The sequence below is a fragment of the Nyctereutes procyonoides genome, unplaced genomic scaffold (genome assembly GCF_905146905.1).
Source record: "Nyctereutes procyonoides isolate TBG_1078 unplaced genomic scaffold, NYPRO_anot_genome, whole genome shotgun sequence".
Lineage (NCBI taxonomy): Eukaryota > Metazoa > Chordata > Mammalia > Carnivora > Canidae > Nyctereutes > Nyctereutes procyonoides.
Window position 1 is genome coordinate 45,207,454 of NW_026575121.1, and position 23,986 is coordinate 45,231,439.

General features: G+C 41.2%; 2 protein-coding genes across 3 annotated transcripts in view; one reads left to right on the forward strand and one right to left on the reverse strand.

Annotated features, from left to right (window-relative positions):
- GPC6 (glypican 6) overlaps positions 1–15,574 on the forward strand; it is a 1,081,755-nt gene extending 1,066,181 nt beyond the window's left edge. Inside the window, exons 8-9 of the mRNA XM_055335919.1 lie at positions 11,552–11,727; positions 15,372–15,574. Of these exons, the coding sequence (XP_055191894.1) occupies positions 11,552–11,727; positions 15,372–15,574 (379 nt within the window). The remainder of the gene's footprint in view (positions 1–11,551; positions 11,728–15,371) is intronic.
- The window catches only part of DCT (dopachrome tautomerase), a 73,475-nt gene continuing 64,003 nt past the window's right edge, over positions 14,515–23,986 (reverse strand). The window contains exons 8-9 of one of the 2 annotated variants that reach the window (XM_055335916.1): positions 21,118–21,311; positions 14,515–14,844 (exon numbers count right to left, since the gene is read on the reverse strand). In XM_055335916.1, coding sequence (XP_055191891.1) covers positions 14,530–14,844; positions 21,118–21,311 — 509 coding nt within the window. In that variant the 3' untranslated portion in view covers positions 14,515–14,529. Of the gene's footprint in view, positions 14,845–16,347; positions 16,420–21,117; positions 21,312–23,986 lie in introns of those variants that run through there. The other variant, XM_055335917.1, reaches the window with a different exon arrangement.

Consider the following 23,986-nt stretch of genomic DNA (forward strand, 5'->3'; position numbering starts at 1 on the left):
AAGAAAGAAAGAAAGAAAGAAAGAAAGAAAGAAAGAAAGAAAGAAAGAAAGAAAAACAAAGAAAGAAAACAAAGAAAGAAAGAGAAAGAAAGAAAGAAAGAGAAAGAAAGAAAGAAAGAAAGAAAGAAAGAAAGAAAGAAAGAAAGAAAGAAAGAAAGAAAGGTTTTTCTTATCAAAGAACCAGAACCTTGATTTAAAAAAATTCTATCGAGTGTTAATGGATTGTGGAACAGAGGTGCCTATTAGCACTGAGAGAGCTTGTCATGGCCTGGAGTTCCTAACTTAAGCCTGCTTGATGAGGCTACTGATAGAGCCCACGCATTTCTTCCTCTGTTTATGTTTTATCCATCCGACTCTTACAGCCACATTCTTCCATGCACACCCACTCCCAGTGCCCTCTCCTCCTACCTAAACATTTGATCTGGCTTGTCTTCCAACACCCATATTTCTCCATACTATTTTCTGAATTCTACCCCACAGCTCTTTACCATACTTCTTTGATTCAGGAGCATACCTGTTTCACAGGTTAACATATCTAAGGTCAAAATAACTCCTGCCACCTATATGTCTGTCCATTTCTTCCGTATTTTCCGTATTTTCCAGGGTACCGTATTTTCCAAAGAGCCATTACTAAATGAATGGCACCTGCTGACACTGATGGTGACTTTAAATAGAGCAGGATACACAGAGATGTGACCACTATGGAGGCCACTGGGTGAATCTGCTGTGTTGAGAGGGTCAAGGATCTGGGAGCAGTGGCTCCTCTAGGATAAGAACCTGCCTTCATCTTCCTGCTCCCACCATCAGCCAGTGAGCCATCGCTGGCAGATCTCACTCTGCTTCAGTAGCTAAGCGGGTCTGGAAATAGGAAGGAAGGTGCAAGGAGGAGACTGTGCCCCTCGAAGGGGGGAAATTGCAGGTATGCTGATGACTTGTCAGCATTTAAGTCTCCATTTCATTAAAAAGTCTGGTTGTCGCCCTTGAAAGCCCCATATCAAAATGTAAACAGAACTTGAAAAATTCCTCCACCCCTTCTGAAGATCCCCTAGACCAGCCTATAAAAACTAAGCTGAAACCCACCTGGGGTCCAAGTCCCTGCTCCGCTGTGTCGGGTATACTTGGACCCAAGCTCGAGCTTGTAAATAAACCCTCGTGTGTTTGCAAAAAAAAAAAAAAAAAAAGTCTGGTTGTCAAGAGAAGCTCATCCCAGCTTCCCTGTACCTTGCCAAGCTATCCAGACGATTTAAAGACCAGTGCAATCAAGTCTTTGAAAACAGCTTGTAAATTCTAAAACAGTGCTTCTCAAATGTTAATGTGCAGGCTAAAGTCTTGGGGGAGCTTGTGGAAAATGCAGATTCAGACTAAGTAAGTCTGGGGTGGGACCTGAGATTCTGCATTTCTAACAAGCCTCGGGATGTGCAGTTGTGGATTCCGGGACCACACTTGGAGCAGTAAGGAGCCAACACAAAGTTTCCAAATTTAGTGCATAACACCAGACACCGAATGGAACACACTTATCCTTCAAAAAGGATTCATTGCTTATCTAAAATTCAGATTTAACGGGCAATCCTGTAGTTTTATCTGGCAGCCCTACTTTAAGCTCCTATTAACATGTAAGATACCCCCTTTTTCAGTTCACGCACATACGTCGAGGAGCGTGTAACGATTTGTTGTTTTCCTTTTGCCTCCATGTATACCCCAATGCTTCCTTTAATGGGGCTTTCCTTCTACGAAAAACAACAGTGGCAAAGAGAAGGAGGAGGTCACATAGCACAACGGTAACGGCAGCCACTAAAGACAACCCGAGCACGGGCCAGGCTGAAGCCATCTCGACAAGGAATTGCTTAGGCTTTGTGTGTGCATCAAGAGAGAATTTTAAGTTGGAAATTCTGCACAGCCTTTACAGTGAGGGATATTGTCCACACAAACCTCTGGTTGCTGATGAGATGCCCTATGGGCTAAGGACGGATACATTGATTCATTGTTTGTAATGACAAAAATGCCATAGTCTGGGTGGATTAAACAGAAATGAATTTCTCATAGTCTAGAGGCTCTAAGTAGAGCCTCTAGAGGCCAAGATCAGGGTGCCAACAGGGTGGGGTTGCAGTGAGAACCCATTTCCTGGCTTGTGGACAACTGCTCTCTCTCTCTCTCTCTCTCTCTCTGCCATGTGAGGACAGAGAAAGAGGGTTCTAATCTCTTCTTCTTCGGGCAATAATCTCATCACGGGGGTGGTGTCTACCTACACCCTCACCTAAAACTAATCACCTCCCAAAGGCCCCACTTCCTAATATCATCACATTGGGAGTTAGGGCTTCAACATACGGATCTTGGAGGGAGGATACAAACATTCTGTGTGCACAGTTAGTACTCAGATTCACATCCTCCACTATCAGAAAAACTAACAAAGAATTCTCAGAATTCTCAGCAGCATCTGCCACTCAAGGAAAGCAGCCTAGGAGGCGCCCTCCGTGACCCAAAGGAAAGTTAAGTTTGCAAAGGTAACTTCTTGCATTTCTCACTTAAGTAAGCAAATTCTTAGAGAGAAATGAAAGAAGACACAGCAACACTGACTCAACTCAAATAGGAATCGAAAGGAAGCTAGTAAGTAAGGGTGGGAAATCGATAATAATCTAGAGCCAAAGGGAAAAAATTAAAGCAGCATGGTGTGCGTTACAAGTCTAGGCCTGCTAAAGCTCCCAGGGTGAACCCAGAGACCCTAGAAGGACATGTGCAGTCATCTATCATCCCTGAGAAGGACAGTGAAAGCAGCCAGGTGGCCAAGACAAGCTGTGGGTAAGAGACTGGAAAAGAATGACAAGATGGAGGAAGGAAAGCATGGGTTTAGAAGGAGATACAACTTGTATTTGGTTAGCATCTTCATTTGAGATCTTGGTCAGGTGGCAGCCACAGAAAAAAATAAAACCCTCATGGTATTCCTATAGGCTCTTACCTTTGGGCTCCTATAGAGGCAGGTTCTTGCTTTTTGAGGCCATAACTACATCAAATTTCATCATCTCAATCTTTAAGGATTGTTTTCTCTTCCTGGGGATTCTTTTTCTAAGGCCATAGGAGGTAAAGAGGAAGGATCAGCATGGGAGATGATGGGACAGGCAGGAGGAAGGCGATGAAAGTACCCTGGGAGAGGCCACGCTCAACAACACGTGGACTTCATGACAGGACACATGTTGCTCCAGAGCTGTCAGGTTTTTTTCAGTGATTTCCAGATTCTTCCCCCCTCCCCCCTCATAAAACAGGCAAGCAGCTTCCCGCTTCCACTCCTTATAAGCCAGTGTCTAGCCCTCAACTGTGTCCTTTCTTCAAAATGCCTTCTGGGAGGAGGTGAACAAGACGCTGGTTGAGGATGAGGATTAATTGGATCCGTTTGGAAACAGAGCATTTGCAGGGAGTCTCTGCTGGTTTTTAAGGCACCTGATCCTCACAGAAATAACTGTGTCCCCAAGGAAATCTTTCCTCAGGCTGGGAGGTAAATACAGTAAATTGTAAGAAATAGGAAAAGTAGAAAAATCTAGAAAGAAGATCAGTCACTCTCACTAGTCACTGAGTGGATTGACTAAGCAAAGAAATAGCAAGTCATGACTGGGTACATTTGAGCAGATGGAAGAGGGTTGAAATGATGAGTGGTGATGAGAAATCTGTCAAAGACAGTGACTTGGCAGATCTGGCGGGACAACATTGTTTTAGTCTGATTGCAGAATATGTCCCAAAGGACTCGAGCTGCATTTTAAGGAACTGTAAAGTATCTGATGTATACCCAGCCAGGCAACCACATTCAGAAAGGTGGGAAATCCACCTGGGAAGGAACTGGAAGCTGACAAACCCAGCATTGTTGAGCATATCCTTCTGTTCTGCACACACTTGGGAGGGAAGACTCCTTGAAGGCTGGCTGTCCTGTGGGAGAGAGGTGCAGCGTACACCTCCAGCAAGTGGTGAAAAATGCAGCTACAAATAGGAGGGAAGAAGTGCATTGCTGTCAACAACTGAGCAGCCCTGAGAACTGGCACATGGATCATTTGTCCTGTCCATGCCAGAGTTTGCTGCCTCCAGTTCTATGAAGAAAGGACAGATAAAGGGGATCCTGCCGATGAGCAAAGAGGCCAAAGTCAAAGAATTTAGCGTCTGCTCACTGCTGCAACCAATGAGCTATGTCTCCTCCAAGGGTCCCCAAACCGTTTCATGCCACGTGCTCTCCAGCTGGAGGAAAGCCACAACAAATCATTCTTCTGTACAGGAGTCCAGGCTTTACAAGTCCAAGTTCTGCTGTGGTCAGCCACTCCTAAGAAACAAGTTTGGCATCTAAGGAGCCATTTGTTAAGAACTTCATTTTCATAAGAATGTATTGAGTTGCATAGTGTATTAGAATTTTTAACCATTTTCATATACCTTAGCTCATATGGCAGCTTATGAAACAAGGGAAGTATTATTTGTGTAAATATAAAAAATATATATAATCATATAGGGTAACTAAGTGGCTTGCCCATGAATACTGGGCACTGCTGGGTCTCAGAGAATCTCAGGTGTCTGGGGCCAGTCTCTCACCTTTGAGCCTATTTCAGGGTCACATCCCATTGAAGTACCTAATGTCACAGGAGACTCTAGCTTACCAGTCTTCAAGAATATATAAACCCACTTAAATCATAAAATTACAATATGCTTTGACTAATTCCACTTTCCAGTCAAAAAAAAATTGGAAAGGGAAAAAGTAATCTATATGAAGAACTTTAGAGAAGTTACACTTAAAACTGAAATTTTTTTTAAATTGTGGTAAAATATACATAACATAAAATGTAACATTTTTACCACCTTTAAATGGACAGTTCAGTGGCATTAAGTGTATTTGAGTTATTGTACATCATCACCACCATCCATCCACAGAACTCTTCCATCTTCCTAAACTGAATGAAACTCTGAATCCATTAAAGACTCCTCCCCCCTCTTTCCTCTCCCCACCCCTCTCCGCTCCCCAGCTCCTGGCAACCACCATTCTATTTTCTGTATCTATGAATTTGATTACCCTAGTTACCACATGTGAGTAGAATTGCACAATATTTGTCTTTTTGTGTCTGGATTATTTAACTCGCTGTCTTTAAGGTTTATCCATGTTATAGCACGTGTCAGAATGTTCTTCCTTTTTAAGGCTGAATATATTGTCTGTACATGCCACATTTTGTGTACCCACGTATTCATCAATGGACACATGGGTCCATCCACATTTTGGCTGTTGAAAATAATGCTGCTGTGAACAGAAGTGTACAAATATTTGTTCCAGTTCTTGCTTTCAATTCTTTTGAACTGAGAGTTCCAGAAGTGGAGTTGCTAGATCATATGGTTAAGTCTAACTTTAATTTTTTTTGAAATTAATTAATTTTCCATTCCCTCTAGCAAGCACAAGAGTTCCAATTTCTCCAGGTTTCCAAGCCTGTTGATGATGGCTAGGCTGGCTTTTGTGGTACTTATTATGGTCACAAGATGCAAGAAACCATCGGGGAATTTTGAGGGATAAGATTATCATTCAAGGGACTTGGAGAGCACATGGCATGCTCAATGGCCACACAGCAAGGTCAGGGGTTGCAGGGACAATCTAGAGCTTTGCCTTTATTCAGGTCGAGTGTGGGGTAACTGGAGTTTCTCAGGTTCACTGTCAATTGGCTAATTTATTAATATAAAACCTAAGAGTAGGAACTAGGGAGTGAGAATGGAGATGTGGGTCACTCAAGTGGTCAGTTCTCTAGGTTTTCCAGGGCTTTCTGAAAGGGGATCTTCCTGGGGGAGAGAAGCCTAGTTCTTTATCAGGGTGTTCTGCTAGCAGCTGTGTCATACAGCTGCCGATGTGTTCACTCAAGATGCTGTCCCTGAAATGGATGCCCAGGCAATCAAAAGATTGATGCCAGGCACTTACAATCCACTCTACATCCCTACCAACACTTGTTGTTTTGTTTTAAAATAACAGCCACTCTACTAGATTGAAGTTTAAAACTTAGATTTTAAGAAAGCCTATGAAGGAAGTTATGGCTACCACAGGTTCACAATCCCTTATTTGAGATCCTTGGGACCATACTGTGTTTCACATTTCAGACTTTGTTTTTTGATTTTTAGAAGATCATCCCAGTGCATATACTATACATTATGTAATAATACTCCCAGTGGAGTCTGAGGCTGTAACTCACAATCAATCACATTAAATTTCTGCAGCAAGATGTATTACTATTCCCACTAAGTGGGATAAATGAGGACTCTGATTAGCCTCATTTCAGATCAGATCAAGTTTTGCTAGTAAGAGATCGCAGGAAAGGAAGAAAAAAACTTTGGAAATTTTTAAATTTTGGAACTGCAAATAAGAAATCTGGTACTTATATTAATATTATACTACTTAGATTAGTAAAACTCACCGGAATGAATGAATATGTAGCTTAGAATTAGAAATTGGTGGAGACATGTATTGAATGCAGCTCATTTGTGGCAACAAGCAGGACTGAATCTGCTTTTACCATTCTCTGCTCAGTGTGCCTTGAGGCAGGAGCAGTAGGAGGAAGCATATGTCACCTTAAAACAAACCCAGGCCAGCACCAGAGGACCCCATTCCTCCCCATTTCTGCCCCAGCTTCCACTTGGACTCCTGCCAACCCCACTGGGCACCACCGGGCTAACCTTCCTTGCAGGTGTCTCACTTCTCAGACTTTTACTGGCTTTCAAATTGCATTAAATCATGAGAACTGTGTGTCCCTTCCTCCCACCGTGCAGCTCCTTCTGTCAGAGCAACCATCGGCATTAATGAGGTGATAAGAAATACAGAATACAGATAGGTTAACATGCCTGTCCTCCTGGCAAGCACATTTATCTAGCAACTGAATGGTGGCAATGACGGGCACTATGGCTGCCTAGGGGGAACTCTCTGTGGTGTCATGTGACAGAGAATGACAGAGGGTGTCAACTCTGCCACAGAGAGTCCCAACCAGAGCCTGCAGCCACTCACAAGGTTGAATGTGTAAGTCCGCACCCCCCCCCCGCCCCCTGCCCCCGCACAGAATTCCTACAGGACTCTTCCACCCTGATCAGCTGTAACATGTGGATGCAATCAAGGAGGCCTATATCCACAATATGAAATTAGATGTTCGCTTAGTCCATTCAAGCTGCACAAAGTGCCACATCTGGGTAGCTTATAAACAACATTTCTGGAGGCTGGAAGTCCCAGATCATCAGGGTGCCAGCATGGCCTGGGGAGAGCCCTCTTCAGGGTTGCAGATTTTTCATTGTGTCTTCACGTGATGTAAGGGCTGACCTGGCTCTCCTGGGGCCACTTTTATGAGCTCTGTCTTCATGACCTAATCCCCTCCCAGAGACCTTGGCTCCTGAAACCTTTCCCTTGGGCATTAGGTTTTCAACATGTAACTTGAAGGAAACACAAACATTTAGACCCTCACAGATGCAAAGAAAAAGAATTCTGCAAAACCGCTAAAGATCTAGCTCCTAGACCTACTCTTACAAAATAGAAGGTAACCAGTTTGGGGAAGCTGTGCTTGGCTGTTCATGGATGCCACCCACTTGCCACACTGAGCATGAAGCATTGACAAACCATGACACCCTGTTCGACCTTCCAATTTGTCCTCATTTCTGGGTTCTTCCTGCCCCGGGTAAATGGGCATCCAGCCTTGACCCTAGGCGATCTGTACCAAGATCCTACTTCCTTTCCACATCTCCCCAAACTGTAATGGTGCAAAAAATAGAATGCCGTCATGCCGAGAAGCTGGTGCAAAATATAATAAAGAATAGTATGGGCTCAAAGAGGCATCCATTTCTTCAGGACACGAGCATTTACAAAGAGATCAAACATGAGTCCTGGGCTTCTACAGATCCCTCAAGCTGCACTTCGGATATTCATAGATTTGGCCTCAGGATGTATCTCTGGAGTGACAAAATGGCCTTCTTCTTTTTCAACTGTGCTTTTGGTTTAAGTTTCCACATTGTCTCTAAAGTTACCCTTTGAATACACCGAAAGGAGAAAAGGTTCTTGAGGACACGGGTGCATTGTTACTTGTTTTTATTGTAAGTGGCTGAGCATCAGTAGGCACAGTTAGAGGCTGGGTTGATTTGGCAGTCTCTTATTGTTCCTGGATGCTCAGACTCCCAGGGGTAGCATTCCCATGTAAGCTATCGCAGTCAGCTTCTGATAAATGAGTCTCAGCTAGCCGTGCGGTGCGCACAGCATCTGAAAGAAACAAAGCCCTCCTCTGACCCAGCACAGGTACGGCTGCAGGAATCATTGTCCAAGATGTCGAGGGGCAACGCCGGAAGCTGCAGGCACCTTTCAGCCACTCTCTACTCCTGTGTCAGCAAAGGCTAGCTTGCACTTGCTGCTGTTCATGCCAATGAGCTTTAGTGATTAAGCAGAGCTCGTGGAGCCCCTCACATATAATTGATGTCAATAATAGTCAGTCCAATGTCATATTTTAGAAGTCAAGCCCAGAATCCAACAAGAATTTATTAATCTATCAGCTGCATTGAAAGACAGCACAGAAGTTATGCTTTGCTGCAAAAATAAAGAGATATGGTGACATGACTTTTAAAATTTTCGATTAGGGCATTGTTTTTAGGGCAGCATATACTGTAAAGCTTTATGGAAAAGAATTTGCAATACACTCTGTATGTTTTATTATTCATTATGTGGGGAACATTGTGAAGTAGATTTGGTTCAAGATACGGATGAAGACATGGAGCTCATTCAGAGAACCTCTGATTTAAAATGGATAAACCAATTCATATGCAAATATATCATGCATAAGATTTCAATAACTGAAAAATGACTTAAATATAAAAATCTCTCTGTGTGTTTCCATTTCTTCTTTTGAAGGCCGCTGGATAGAGAGCCTTAGGTTTCCAGAACTTGGAAAATGACCCGCAAGAAGGGGAAGAATTTTAAGCATAAGTATATTGTACAGGAATATGTAAATAGGAAGGACAAAATAGAGGAATGGAAAGTTTCTCAGCTTGCAAACCACAATAGTAGAAGCAGTAGGAGAATCATGATATAGCAATTAGGCAGGGCTGCCCCCTGCCTAATCAGGTCCTTGCCCCAGGTGTCCTGATGCCCCTTGAGATCCACTCCTCATCCCTCCCCTTGGGTCTGTGCCCTGAACAAGGATCTCTACAAACTGCATCACCCGTGTCCTCAGGCCACAGGCCTCCAGTTGGCCTCAGCTAATGGGAGGCAGCATGTGGAGGTAAGAAGGACAGACTAAAGAGGTCAGGGTATCATTCCCTCAGCTCCCTCCCTGATGGGCCATGGTTTGACAGTTGCCATGTCATTTCATTGCTCTCTGCAATTTCAATTCTTGTGCATACTGGTAACACCTCCTTCCCCTCCAGCCTTCCTGCTATTGCCAGCCTTGGGGTTCTTTGCCACCCAGCTCTGGTTTCTGTGTTCACACCTTTGTAAGTTGTCTCTTCTTCAAACTCTCTTTATTACTTATTTGAGTGTTCCATCTGTTTCTTACCAGGACACAGACAAATATAGCACCTTTGTAAGACTTAGAAAGAGGCACCCAGATGGATCTATGAGACTTCATTACACTGGTTGTCTCTGCGTTGGTATGAATTGAAATTTTCAAAAAGAAAACAATTCCCAAAAAGAAAGAAAAAGAAAAACGTGTCCCTTTGGTGAATGGTGCCCTGCAGGTGCAACGCTTTGTGGGCACAGAATTCAAGCTGGATTTCAGCCCAGCTCCCTCCATCAGTGGATGACTTTGTGCAGTGCACAAAATGCCCAGATGAATGTGGCAGCCCTCCAAAAGGATGGGTAGATCCCTAAAAGCTGGAAAATATCTTCAAGAGAAAAGTGAAGGCTGACCTGGGTCTTTAAGGATATTTGAGACTCTGATTGGAAAGCGCATTGTGAGCAAGGAAAGCCTGTAGGACAGGAGAGTAGAAAATGTATACAGGCTGTGGATTCTGTAAGGCAAGGAGGGTCCCTTGAAGGGATTGTTGCAGCATAAGAAAGTAGAGATGGGGTGGAAATGGGCTTTGATTGCTGAGCAATAAAACATGAACTGTCGTTTGTGGTCAACCAGACAGTATGGTGCACCATTTGGACACGTGGACTCTAAAACTAGATCTACTCGGCTTAGATCATGGTTTCACCACCCGTTAACTCCGTAACTTTCGCACAGCTATTCATCCTCACTCAGCCACAGTTTTCTCTTCTGCAAAATGGAGATAAAATAGCATGTAACTCTTAGATTTGCTAGGGGGCTGCATTTTAAAATACATGTGAAGTGCTTAGCACAGTGCCTGCTGATAATTGCCCAGTAGACATCAGCTACTATCACCAAAAGTTTTATCAGAAGAGTAATATAATGAAAGCAAGAGCTCGTGAAGATTACTCAGACTGTGTGTGCAGAATGCACTAGAAAGAAAGAGGCAGGCAGAGAAGTCAGTTTGAGGCTGTTATACTATCTGCCTTCCAGGAGGGCCACAAGAAATGAGACAGAAGAAGTAGGTGCAGAGAGCTCTGGGAGGAGAAGAGAAGGAAGGCTGCGAATGGGCAGGTCATGAGCATGCGGAGTCAGAGAGGCTCCAAGCACTTGTCTGAAGTCTGTTGTCTCCATTGGTATAAAAAAGCACATAGGCAGCTTGGGCAGTTGACATCAAGGGACTGACATTTTTAAATTTTAGTACAAGTAAAAGGAATGTGAATCTAAGTCTGCCAATAAAAGAATTAAAGAACCATTAGATTTTGCCCTTCTGTTTTGCATAATATCAAATATTAGAACCAAGATTCTATTACAAAACAAAAACCCTATGGACACTTCAAACATTCCAGGGCTCACTGGTTATACCTCGACCTGCCAAAGGTGTTTTTTTTTTAATATCCAGAAGTTTCTTCTGATTAAAGTCTGAGGTAAGGCCTCCTTGGTTGAGAGAGAGTATCCTCATACCAGAGAATTCTCTAAGAGCATAATTAATTTACAAATTCAGTACTTAGCAAAATTACCCGGAGAGCTGAGGAAGTCAGCGAGCCCTGGACTTTAGTATCTTCCATTTAGGATAGAGGAGGAACATAATTTTAAGAAACAGGGACACATGGGTGGCTCAGTGGTTGAGCATCTGCCTTTGGTTCAGGTTGTGATCTTGGGCTCCCAGGATTGAGTCTTACATTGGGTTCCCTGCAGGGAGCCTGCTTCTCCCTCTGCCTACGTCTATGCCTCTCTCTGTGTGTCTCTCATGAATAAATAAATAAAATCTTTTAAAAAATTAAGAAAAAATTTCTGTAAGTCCCCAGTTGAGCATTCATTTGTAGGCAAGCCTCCCGAAGCATTCAGTGCCATTTTAAAAATCACCCTGAAACCACTTTTTAGCCATAGCTCCCTATGAGAAAAGTTATTCCTTGTTTTCACTTTTTGGTCTTTTCTTGCAGGAATCTAGCTCATCTATTGCTGACGTTCTGGCCCACTGCCCAGAGACAGCATGGCACAGTCTGGTACCAAGGCCTTTCCTGCCGTATGCTAATCTGTTCTCTTCACCTTGGCCTTTGCAGATACTTGCCTGAGATCATGAATGATGGGCTGACCAACCAGATCAACAACCCTGAGGTAGACGTGGACATCACACGGCCTGACACTTTCATCAGGCAGCAGATCATGGCTTTACGTGTAATGACCAACAAACTAAAGAACGCGTACAATGGCAATGATGTCAACTTCCAGGACACAAGTAAGAAAGTCTTTACCAGTACCAGTAAACTCCACAGTGAAAAATAGGTTATACCATATTTTTTCTCCAAGGGCAATGTGCATCTTTAATCTTGTGTCATGTTTACTCAATCTGCAGAGCAGCTTGTAGTCCTTGGGACAGAGAGTTCTGATCCCACAAAGCTTAGGATTCTACTAAAACCATAACTGGTCTTGAGAATAGTTTCAAGGGACTGTATTCAACAATACCCAAGCTAACATTGCGTCTCATCTGCCAGTTGATCCATTAATGATAAAGCAGCAAAATAATGTGTTCATCTTCTCCTTCCCCCATCATCATTGGCATCTGCCCAAAACTCTTGTCCCCTCTTCCAACCACCAAAAGATGAATTTCTGAAGATTGCTGAAAGAGGGTGGGTTGGAATCCCTGTTTTATCCCTTATTGGCTGGGGTTGTATGCAAATTGTTTCTCGAGTCTTGGATTTCTTTTCTATAGACTAGGAAGCATTCAGGCCTCTGAGGGCGGGTCTTTGGGAGGCTGGTTTGCCGGTCTGTGAAGGAGCTAAGATAGTATCTCAGGTGCTGTGTATTCAACTGTGTTCGCTCTCCCTCTATGCAGTCACTCACGTGCATGAGCCATGGACATTCATATCTGAAATAGTGACAGAAATAGTGAAATGCTGGTGCCTTATGACACGTAACTAGTTTATTAGCCATCACAAAATATCAGAAGTGACTGGAAAGACTAGTAAGTGAGCATTAAATGAAATTTGGGGTTTGTGTAAATGTTTTCAAGATGCCTAACTATACAAATGGGGGGGTTGTTTCATTTTTTTAAGGGTTTTTTTAAAGATATGTATCCTTACACAGAGTTCTTGGGAAAAGATTTCTTGAACATAAGCTGTGCAGTCGCCAGTGATTCTGTAATTTGGTCACTGAAGCAAAAGATGATGCTTGTGTGCTTGAATTAATGAGATAGAAAGAAACAAGTTACAGATGGAAGACATTAAGTCATCCAAGTCCTAGCCATTGTCCGACTGAGTTGTCCCCTGCAGAAAATTTTTAGTGCTTTATCCCATTTTAAGTAACTCAAAAATTAATTTTCTAAGTGCAGGGTAATTGCCAACCCAGTAGACTTTATTGCAGTAAAGTTTCTAAGTGTCCTCTTAGTATTTCTCTTCCTCTTCACTAAATCTATTCTTTCCTTTTCAAAAGAGAACCTTCCCCAAGATTTCAGCCTTTCTGCTTCTCCCCTGCTCATTCCTTAGCTTCGCTCCTTTGAATGCATCATCGTCCTCTCTATCTCATGAAATGCTTTATTATCTGGAGAAGGACTATAGGAATAAATAATTCAAGATAATGTAAGAATTAGTTGAGGTTGGCCTTGTTTCTCTCTCCTCTCTGACCTAAAGAGGTTATATACATGTCAATCTGCAAGGCTTAGGGAATGTCCTTGAGGAGAGATAGTACTCCACTTCCCCTCACAAGAAAATAAAAATTAACAACAGTTAAGAGCATCACTTAGCTCTAACCCAAGCCCCATATTTGGTCCTCTATTTTAGGATAGTGTCTGTCATATAAAGCATTATCACATCTTACAACCATCATCACCCTTCCTGCTTTTGACATTTAAAAAAAAAATCACCCCTTAAATTCCGGTGTTTCTGACTCCTTTTCAGAAAGAGATGGGGCCATTATTTCTTTCAGCTGGAATCTCCTGTCATTATTTGCTTACCACAGTTTTAATATTCTAAATCACTTTAATAATATCTTTGTAAAGGTTATATTACTTCTTGTTCATAATACCAGTGTTAAGAACAATTCCCTTTGCAGTTCTGGTATCTCCGAATTTAATTAATGGGCATTTCTCCCTTTGTAAAGGCCACTAAAGATAAATCCGAGAAAATGTTAAGAACCTGGTATAGTGTATTCAAGTGATCTTACCTGGTATTTAGATGTCCTATTAAAAAAAAAAAAAGTGGGGTTGGGGGATGGTGGGGTGGCCCGGGTGGCGCAGGGGTTTATCGCCACCTTCAGCCCAGGGTGTGATCCTGGAGTCCTGGGATCAAGTCCTATATCAGGCTCCCTGGAGCCTGCAAGCATGGAGCCTGCTTCTCCCTCTGCCTGTGTCTCTGCTTCTGCCTCTGTGTGTGTGTGTGTGTGTGTGTGTCTAATGAATAAATAAATAAAATCTTAAAAAAAAAAAAAAGAATCGTACTGAGTTGTGCCTTGCTTACTCAGGGGGACATGAGAAGAGTCCCTGCATTACTTTGGCTTCACTTATGTAGCATCTAGCGGCCAAGATGGTGCCAGTAATGTCAGGCGCAGCTCAACAAGCACATCCTTGGTTCAGGCCAACAGGGAGGAATTTAGGTCTATTGAATGAATCTCTGAGCAAGTGGGGAAAATAGTAAATTTCATTGCCGACTTTACAGTTTCCTGAGTCTTCCCAGGCACATCATCTCACTTATACCCCCTAACGATTCTGTGAAACAGATATGAATATTCTCATTTTTACAGCTGAAGAAGCAGAGCCACAGTGAGGTTAACTGGCTTGCCCTCATTCACTTAAAAAACGGCAGCTTAAATTCTAGGTCCTCTTTGCTGGAGGAAGCATGTTTTGTTTTCCATCAGGCATTATTGCAAACACTGGGTTTGGTGCCTCTTTCACCCATTTCACCAGGGTGGCTTCACACATATTCTGCATTTAAATGTTCTTGTATCTCTTGAAATGAGGAAACTGACAGAAGTTGAAGAAACTTCCTAAGGCACATTTAATTATTCAACAAATATTTATTGTGCACCTGCTGCATGCTAGGGACCATTAAAGGCAACGGGGATACAGAAGTGAATGGTATGCACCACACAAAGTCTCTACCATCCACAAGAAAGCAAGCAAGTTAATAATGCAATTGCAAACGGTGACAAGTACTTTCACACAGCTGGAAATTGATGGAGACTGAACTGGGACCCAGGTCTGAGACACAGGGTTGATGAAACAGGAAGGAAGCAAGCGATGACAGGTGGGACTAGAGCAGGCCCAGAAGGTATGGCGGACAAGTGAGAGGATGCCATGCCAACACAACATACGAGATGGGAGCCCTGGTGTTGGTTTCAAACAGGGAATGGTGCACCTTTTCTGTAAAGAAAGATATTACATATGTTCAGCTTTAAAGCCATATATGAAGGCAGAATGAGATGATGCATCAGCGAAGGGGGTGACTGTGTTCCAATATAACCACATACATGGACACTGAGGTTTAGATTTCGCACATGCCCTACCCACACATCACAAAACACTATTCTTTGTTTGATTTTTTTTTTCAAAATCCCTTACAAGGGTATGGTGAGAAAAATGGCCCTAAGGTACAAAAAGAGCGAGGGATGGACGTTCTTAAGGCAATTTAAACATTAGCCAAGAAATAACCTTTCCAATGCCAACATGGTGGGTATGGTGCCTCCTCTGGTCTAGAATCCATACCTTTCCTAAGCTGAGTAACTGGATGTCAGTTAACACTGTGTCTCAAACATCTATTTTGATTTGTCTCATCACAAACCCATGGGGGTGGGTAATGTCTTTTTCCAACACCAGACCCAAATCTGGTGTATGGCCCCACTTCTTCCAAGTTGATGGTCTAACTCTCTTTTTCAATCTGCCCACCACAGGCGATGAATCCAGCGGCTCGGGGAGTGGCAGTGGGTGCATGGATGACGTGTGTCCTACGGAGTTCGAGTTTGTCACCACAGAGGCTCCCGCAGTGGACCCCGACCGGAGAGAAGTGGACTCTTCTGCAGCCCAGCTCGGCCACTCCCTGCTCTCAGGATCCCTCGCCTGCATCGTCCTGGCACTGCAGAGACTGTGCAGATAATCCTGGGTTTTTGGTCCGATGAAACTGCATTTTAGCTATTTGAATGGCCAACTCACTTCTTTTCTTACACTCTTGGACAATGGACCATGCCACAAAAACTTAACCGTTTTCTATGAGAAGAGAGCAGTACTGCACTCTGTCTCCCTTTCTGTTTGCCCAAAGAGTACCGGGTGCCAGACTGGACTGCTTCCTTTTTCCTTCAGCTATCTATGGGGACTTTGTTTATTCTAGAGAATTCTTACTCAAATCTTTCTTACCAGGAGATTTTCTTACCTTCATTTGCTTTTATGCTGCAGAAGTAAAGGAATCTCACGTTGTGAGTTTTTTTCCCCCCATTTAAAAAAAAAAATGCAGGAAGAAAATAATTTTCCTTGTAAAATCAGGCCAAACCCCAAGACAACTGCATTTTCAACAAAAGAGCAAACAAGAGCAAAAAATAAAAGAGCTTTAGAGCTGAAAGTTCAGCGTTGCCAGCCGACTCCCAGTGTAAGCTTTTCTCTGATAAATCGGGTTTACAAAATGCTTTGGGGGAGAAAGTTCGAAATTTTTTTTTTAATGTGGTGAAAATACAGTGTTGTCTTGGCGGTATCGTCTTGCACTCTATCCACACACTACCAAACTGATTTGGGGGTACTGATACTAAATTTAGAGTTCCATCTTTACTAGGAGAGTGAAATTGCCACCACCCCGCACCTCTCTCTCACCTTGCCCAATTTCAGTTTCAATGATGGCACCATTTTCCTTAATTCTCTTAATGTCTGTCCACTGGATGCAATTGGCACGGATTTTTCTCTTCATCTCCAGTTGCTAGTGGACGCTCTCATCGATTCATTCTCCTCAAGGGTCTGAATTGAAAATAATCTTCAGTGACACCATAGTTTTGCTTTAGCCACAGGTTTGACATTATTTTGAGGTTTCTGCCTCTGTGCTCATTACCCTCCCAAAATAAGAGTTCTTTTAATGAACTTCTAAGTAATTAGATCCATAAGTGAGTTTTCATTTTTAATGGTTTGCTTTGTGTCAGTTGGTTTCTGCATCACAAGGGCATTCTCTTACAAAATAACTCACAACAAAAAAAAGTCAAGACAAAAAAGATATATATATAGTATTGACATGGAGATTTCTTTCACTTTTTTAGTCTTAGTATGATCATCTATTTTTATATCTCTATATATATAAATCACAGATTTTAACTTCTTAATTCCAAGCTCAGGGTTGACACACCTTTGTAACGAAAATGTTTTGTCAACCAGCTCTTCTTGTTTTGTGCTGCTCAGAGAAGGGATTCCTCAACGATCTGTGAGCACCAAGAATCAAGAAAGAGAACTTTTTACGTATCTAACTGTCCGTTTATTAAAAGTTTGCCAGGGCACACCCTTTTTGCATGAGCGTGCTTTGTCCTGGGTGCTCCAGACAGCACCGGGCTCATGGGGAGAGCCACGGGTGTGCAGGAACTGTCCTGGTGTTGGAAACCGAATACATAAAGAATGTGGTATACATGCAAAACCATTGCTTTCATGTACGCCTTCAGCCTAGGATTCCTGCTTGGCACTTGGACATATGACCTAACTCGAGAGGCCACTTTAAAGCCACAAGCCTAACTGACCCTCCAAGTGTACCAAAGCCAGGCCCTATGCTCCCCATGTTAGAGAGAAGCAAAATAAACCAAACTGGGGCTTTATTCTTGTTGGCTATCCATGTGTTTCCTTGGTTTTTATGATGATCTGGGGTTGGGAAAAGTAGTGTTTCAAGACACCATAGTATGCCAGTCACATTTTATTTAACCCATTGGCAGAAATGGCACGTAAATGGTATTTTTCGATCTTCACTCTCATCAAAATTATAATTAGTTATTGATTTAGTCATCACCTTTAAGTAGAACACATGCGGCACAATAGTATTAAGTATATTTGAGCACTTTTGCAAAACTGCAAAGTATTTAGAAGCATCTATTGCTATTTTATGCCTAATGAACTATAAAAAGTAGGATTCTGAGAGACTTTGTGGCATCTTTTCATTTAAATCTCTATGAAATTAACACCTAATCTAATTCAGCATTGCATACTTCTAGAAAACCATCCATTTCACTGCCAAACTTCGGCTTCCTATCACCAATGACACAGAAAACATGTCTATGAAGGACCAATCATTTATGTTGCCCATTTCATTGTATGCTCAGAAATCAGTATTGTCTTTCCCCGGTAATTAAGGTGCAATACAAATTAAATCCCTCTTGATTTTCCAGAATATTGGAGTAATAACTTGTTTTTATGGCTTTAAACTTTTAAGTCTTTCCTTTTTTCAATATTTCTGCATTGTCTTCTATGAAATAGATCAAAATGCCTCGTTTCCTCTGTGCTCTCACCCCAAAAGGTTTTGTGCATGTGTATGAATACGCATTATATTAATGAATGTGAACCCATGTTCTGTACACACTAAATGCCCAGATAATATAGAAACGCCTGCTTCATTTGTTTTGACACCTTCATGATCGGTATTATTCATAGTGGTGAGATACAGTGATCCCCCGCGAGCCAGGCAGAGAGCTGAGATGACTGTCAGTTACTGATGCCACAACACTCGTCCCCTGCATGGATGTGGTCAAAATAGTCTTCAAATCATGCTTCCTAGTTTTTATCATCATCCGACTCTGTCATATGATTTTCAGACCAATTTAACATGAGACCTGTTTTTCTGTCCTAAGGGAGTTTAATCTCATTATCCCATTTCAGTAAGGATTTCAGCATTCCTTCCTCTCTCCTCTGCCCCTGCCACATTAATTTCTCTCATCTCGACATAGTGCTAGGGGATGAAACGATGCCCCGGCATTTCTCTCGCTCTGCCCTCATTTGTTCTGGTGTCCCCAAAATTCTGCAATCACATCACCACCTCTGTTAGGAGTAGGGAGGATTGGGCTTACTGAAGTCTGACACTAGAAATTACTGGGTGATGCTCATGACCGCAAACACTTAGCTTATTGAAGTGCCTCTCTTTACATGTTCTTTAGTTATAATATGTATTTTTCTAACAGAAATACACGTCTGTAATTGGTGTATATTATACTTTGTATATGTTAGAACAAAAGCTAAACAGAGGCTAAGGTCTTTAGCAGAGAAGAACGAATTGCCGAGTCATGAATTGGCGCTCTGCTGATGGTTCTGTACTGAAGGGTAGCCGTGACAGCCTTCTGTCACTTGAATAAAGATCAAGTCGCTACCTTGATGACAGCCACCTGAGAACACCGTTAGCGCTGGCAATCGGACTCCCTTACGCTGACTTCCCCAGCGAAGTAACTGGTATTACCGGCTTTCATTGTAAGGGATTGAAAATACTACTTGGTCGACACTGAAAAACACTATGAAGTAGTAATTATACAAGTAACGTTCTATAACTCAAACATGTTGAAAATATTATTGGACACAGAACCCTGATATTTAATTTATATTCCCTGCTGCAGACGTTAGCCTACTTTAACGCTTTAGCCATTACATACATGTTTTGGCTACACACTGAACACCAACTAAAGTCCCCAAGGAGGAATAAAAACTGAGCAAATTCCTGAGTTGTGATTCTTTTATTGCTTCTCTTTGCAAGGCTAATTATCAGGTGGTTTGATTAAAGGTGGAAGTGTTAGCAAATGTAAGTTTTGACTGATCCAAAACTTGCAGGAATACGAACTCCCTTTTATTTACTTACTGTCACTAATAGACCTGACTTCTAACCTACAAGAGGATGGGGGAGAGCAGTTCGGCTTTGCCAAGAGAAGAGTAAAGGAGCCCGTAACTTCTACATTTGCAAAGTGTTTCTCCTTGGTGGAGACATTAGCCAGTGTTTAGTTTCAGGCCAAGTTATACAAATAGAGTATTGATTTGTATGCATTCTGGAGCCTTGCTACATCACGGTTTGCTATGGCGTGGGACTCAGGCTAGCCTGGGGCTATTTGAACCTCATTCAAAGTTGAATAGTTACTGGAATCTTTGACATTGCCTTGTAATGAGGTACTTCCATTGAGAAGACACCTTGAAGATGGAGAACAGTGAGGTCTCTGTGTGCATATGCATAATATATATGCAGGACAAATGTGTGCACCAATCAAACCTGAAATTTTATGTGACTGTCAAATGAATATTACTTGGGTTAAGATTTTTCATTTCTGATTTGGATAGAAAATTGCTATTAATCTTGTATTAAAATAGTTTTTAAAAATCTACCAGTGCCCTTGCTGCATTGTCTTAATTTTTGTCATAGTCTAAATTTCAGAGGTTTCGAATTTCTTTTTGCTTGAGACCTTTTTAGAAACCGCAATATTAAAAGAAAGAAAAAGAACCATAGATTAAATCAGCACCACTCATCTAAATATACTTGGCTTTTGAAATCATGAACTTTTAGAACTTTGGAACATTTAAGAGCTTTCCAAATGTGTACAGAAGATACTGTATCTCTCTCCTTTTGTATTGGTTTCTTCTTTAAGATAAAATTTAGTGGTTTGAGAACTGATGTCAGTACTTCAGCAATGAGGTGAGAAAAATAAGATAATATGTGAAAAGACTAACCATTTCCAAATTTATATTGGATTTTTATATTTCTGAAAGTTTCCATGCTATCAGGAATGCTAAATGTTGTATAACATGCTAAAGATTCATTTAACAGATATTTATTAAACTCCTACTCTGTGCTAAACCTGCTCTAGGTGCTGATCACTGGTTGTCAAAACCACCAGTTGGAAATTACTCACTTTTTACAATTAACCATGATTACTACAAATATATCGTTTATTCCAAGAATGCTCTTTTAAATAAAGGAAACCATATAAATAAAGTTCTCAAGACTACAATGTTTAACCATAAGCAATATTATAATTTAGTTCACATTATTACTATTTTGGTTTCTAATGAGAAAAGCAATTTCTTCAAAAGATTTAAGAAACTTTAGGAGAATTCCATATATAAAAGCAGAATATAACAACTTTTATTTGGAATTAAACTGAACGCAATTTCATGGAAAGGAAAAACATTGAAACAGTTTTGGGGGAAAAAATTTAAAACCACAGAGACTTTTATCAGGTAACAATATTTATTTTAATTTGCTCTTTGGATAAATGGACTGAGGTATAGTTAAAGTATACTCACAAATATGAAAGATGGCATTGATTTTTTAAAATATCAACTTGTAAACTAGTGACAATTAGACCTGAATTATTGTTTCCAGCTCAAGAGCTAGAAAGATACACCCACAAGTTTGTCTATTCAGGCCGACGTTCACAATTCATTTAGTGTGGGTGCATTTCCATTCCATAGACATATTTATTTGTTTATGTAAGCAAGTGCCCAGACATATTTTGTTGGCTTAAAATGGGGCACACAGCAAAGCCAGGAGGAATTAGATGCCTGCCTTTATAGCTTGCTTAAGAAGTTTATTCTCTTGCATACCTCGAAACATAAAGGAGAGCAAGAAAATGGACATTTTTACCCTCTGAGTGCTCACGTTCGGAGAGAAGCAGAAAGACGAACAAACTGATTCAAGGCAAGTGTTAGAATATTTACCTTAAATAAAGCCATGTGCTCTTCAATAGGAAAGAGTGTCCGAGGATTTTTAAAATAAAGGGAAAATTTGATGTAGGCAATAATAGTCATCCATTCTTTCAAATGATACGTAATGAACAATGCATCCTGTGTCAGACACAGCTCTGGGTGCCAGACCAAGGCACCAAGATTTCTGCTTTCAGACAGCTTACATCCTAGTAAGGGAGAGAGAGACAACGCATAAGTAAATAATAAACAAGATGACATCAGAAAGCAGAGGTGCCACAAAGGAACTAGAATAGGAAAAGGGATCATGACTAAGGAGCAGACTCTCTCCAGGAGAGGCTCCCCAGGTGATCCTCAAGCTGTGATCTCATAATAGGAGGGAGACAGCCATGTGCAGACCCGGTACAGAGAGTTCCAGGCAGAGGACAAGCAAATACAAAGATCTCTGTCCAGGAATGATCCTTAGGTCCTCCTGTGTGGTTGGGAATTAGTAAGTGAGCTGTTGGGTGGTGGGAAATGGTTGAAGAGCTAAATGACAGCCATGTAAGCCGAATGGCCAAAGTCACGGTCCTTTACCACCTGGTAAAGCTGGAGCCCTAAAAGGATCCATCCCTGCAGCAGCAGCCCTACTTGTGGTACCTAGGAGTATTTTAAGACACTTTTTAGCAAGGAACTATGCTAAGATCTTTATGTATTTGATCTTTATAGGATTTCTATGATGCAGAAATAATGCTCATTTTATACTGAATAAAATGAATCACAGCAAGCTTGATTAACTTGCCTAGTCACATAGGTGAGGCCATAGGAGCTAAGATCTATAATAACTAGGGAGAAAAGTGGCAGTATGTAAGGATAATTTGTTGTTTTTTTTTTTAATGTAAGTACAAGAAAATTATCCAAGGGGTTCTGAGAATTGGCAGCAAGTGTGCAAACAGGAATCCATAGGTGTTTACTCACACAGAGGGTATATATTAAAATTTTATTCTGAGATGAAGCGCCATTTAGGTGCATTCTGTTTTTTGTTGTTATTTTTCAAAATGAGAATCCAAAGTAAATAAACTACTGCATCCGGGTTCTTGCATAGTTTTAAACTTAAACCCAGTGTGAACCAAAGTTTGATGCCTCGAGAGGAACCTGTGAGTCAAATCTGCTTTCCCTTTGTCATTTTGGTTCACATGTCATACTCACAGGAAGCAAATCTTCCATGTCCAATTCCCAATGATTCCTCCCATACGTTATAATGTCTATCATTCATTTATCTGTTCAGATGGTCAAGTGGACCCCAAGCAAATCAAAACAATCCAAAAATAGTCCGTTCAAGGAGACAACCAGTTTGACTGCTTTGTTGACTAAACTGACGGTTACAACGTCTTGTGAAGACTATGATATTGAAGATCCAAACAAATCAAAGTCCTGGTGATCATTTTCACAGTTAAAATAAAGACCAAAGTGCGGAGCACCCTTGTGCCTCTCTTCTTCATGAAGCCGAAGCTCCTTTTATTGTTGGATTGTGCCTCACACTACTGCCCTCCTTACCTGAGCAAACCAGGGGTACTGATTACAGATTTTTATCCCTCTTAAAAAGCTACTTTTGACACATTTCATAAAGCTAGTGAATATCGAATCAGAGAAAGGTTTGTCTACAAAACTCTGTTTCTCTTTCAAGATATAAAAAGCCTTATTCTTACACAAAGCATTTGACCCCAAAGGGAGCTTTAAATTTATTCTCTTTCAGAATCTTTTCTCTGCCTCCATGAAGTAGGCAGGAATTATTACCCTTATTTTACAGATCAGAGAAGCTACCATAGTCTCCTCAGAATGTCTACTCTCTCCCTTTTTTCTTTTACTTTGTTCCATACCTAGTCCACCCAAATCTTAAAAGATCTGATGTAAATCATTTGGGCTTTTATCAATCTCTTGCTAATTTATAGAACCAGCCCAGTAGCTCAGCCACAGAACCCCAGTCTGGTAGAATGATACCCTAACAGTCTTCCAATTCATTTCTGGTCTTGACTCACATATTGTGAATTAGCACAAACTGAGTTACTGTACATGAAAAATTAGATGTCCCCAAATTATATTAAGCCAAAGAAATGTCGCCGGAATGACTTTTTTAAAAACTTATTAGTGACATAGTACTGATTTTATTGGTTTTTATTTGAACCATTGCATGAGAATGAGCATGTTAAGGCTACTTTCTATACCAAAGATAAACCCAGGTTCTATGCATTTGTTTGCTTTTGAGCTTGAGAGTCTCTATTTTCTTTTTTAATGTAAAACAGAAAATTTTATATTGAGTAATATGTCTATAGAGAGCATGAGCCATGAGAAATGTGCAAGCTAAATGATTTCTCTAAGAAAGAAATAAAAAAAAGAGATTCCTACATCCAAAATCTTCCCTTTTTTGAAGCAATCCTATGATCTTTCCCCTCCTTGTACCTCATTGGCAGGGACAGTGATGTAACTTATAAGGAGGAAGTAACAGGAAGAAAGAGAAAAGAATAAAAATCCAGTGCCCTTTGAAATGCATGATGCTTCCTACATTTATCTGAGCATTTCTGAGCCTTCACTGTGAGTGTCCTTAAAAAGAAATCATAGAGAAAGGCCAACAAGCTATGAAAATGTTCTCAACATCACTAATCAACAGGGAAATGAAAATCAAAACACGATGAACTGTTGTTACCTGACACCCAGTAGGATGGCCACCATCCAAGAAAAGAAAAAAAGATAATAACAACATTGGTGAGGGTGCAAGGAAGTTGGAATCCTTGTGTACCATTGGTAGAAATGGAAAATGATACAGCAACTGCAGAAAACGCTATGGAAGAAGAGTGTGTTTTTTTCCTCAAAAAACTAAACATAAAAAAAAAAAAAAAAACTAAAC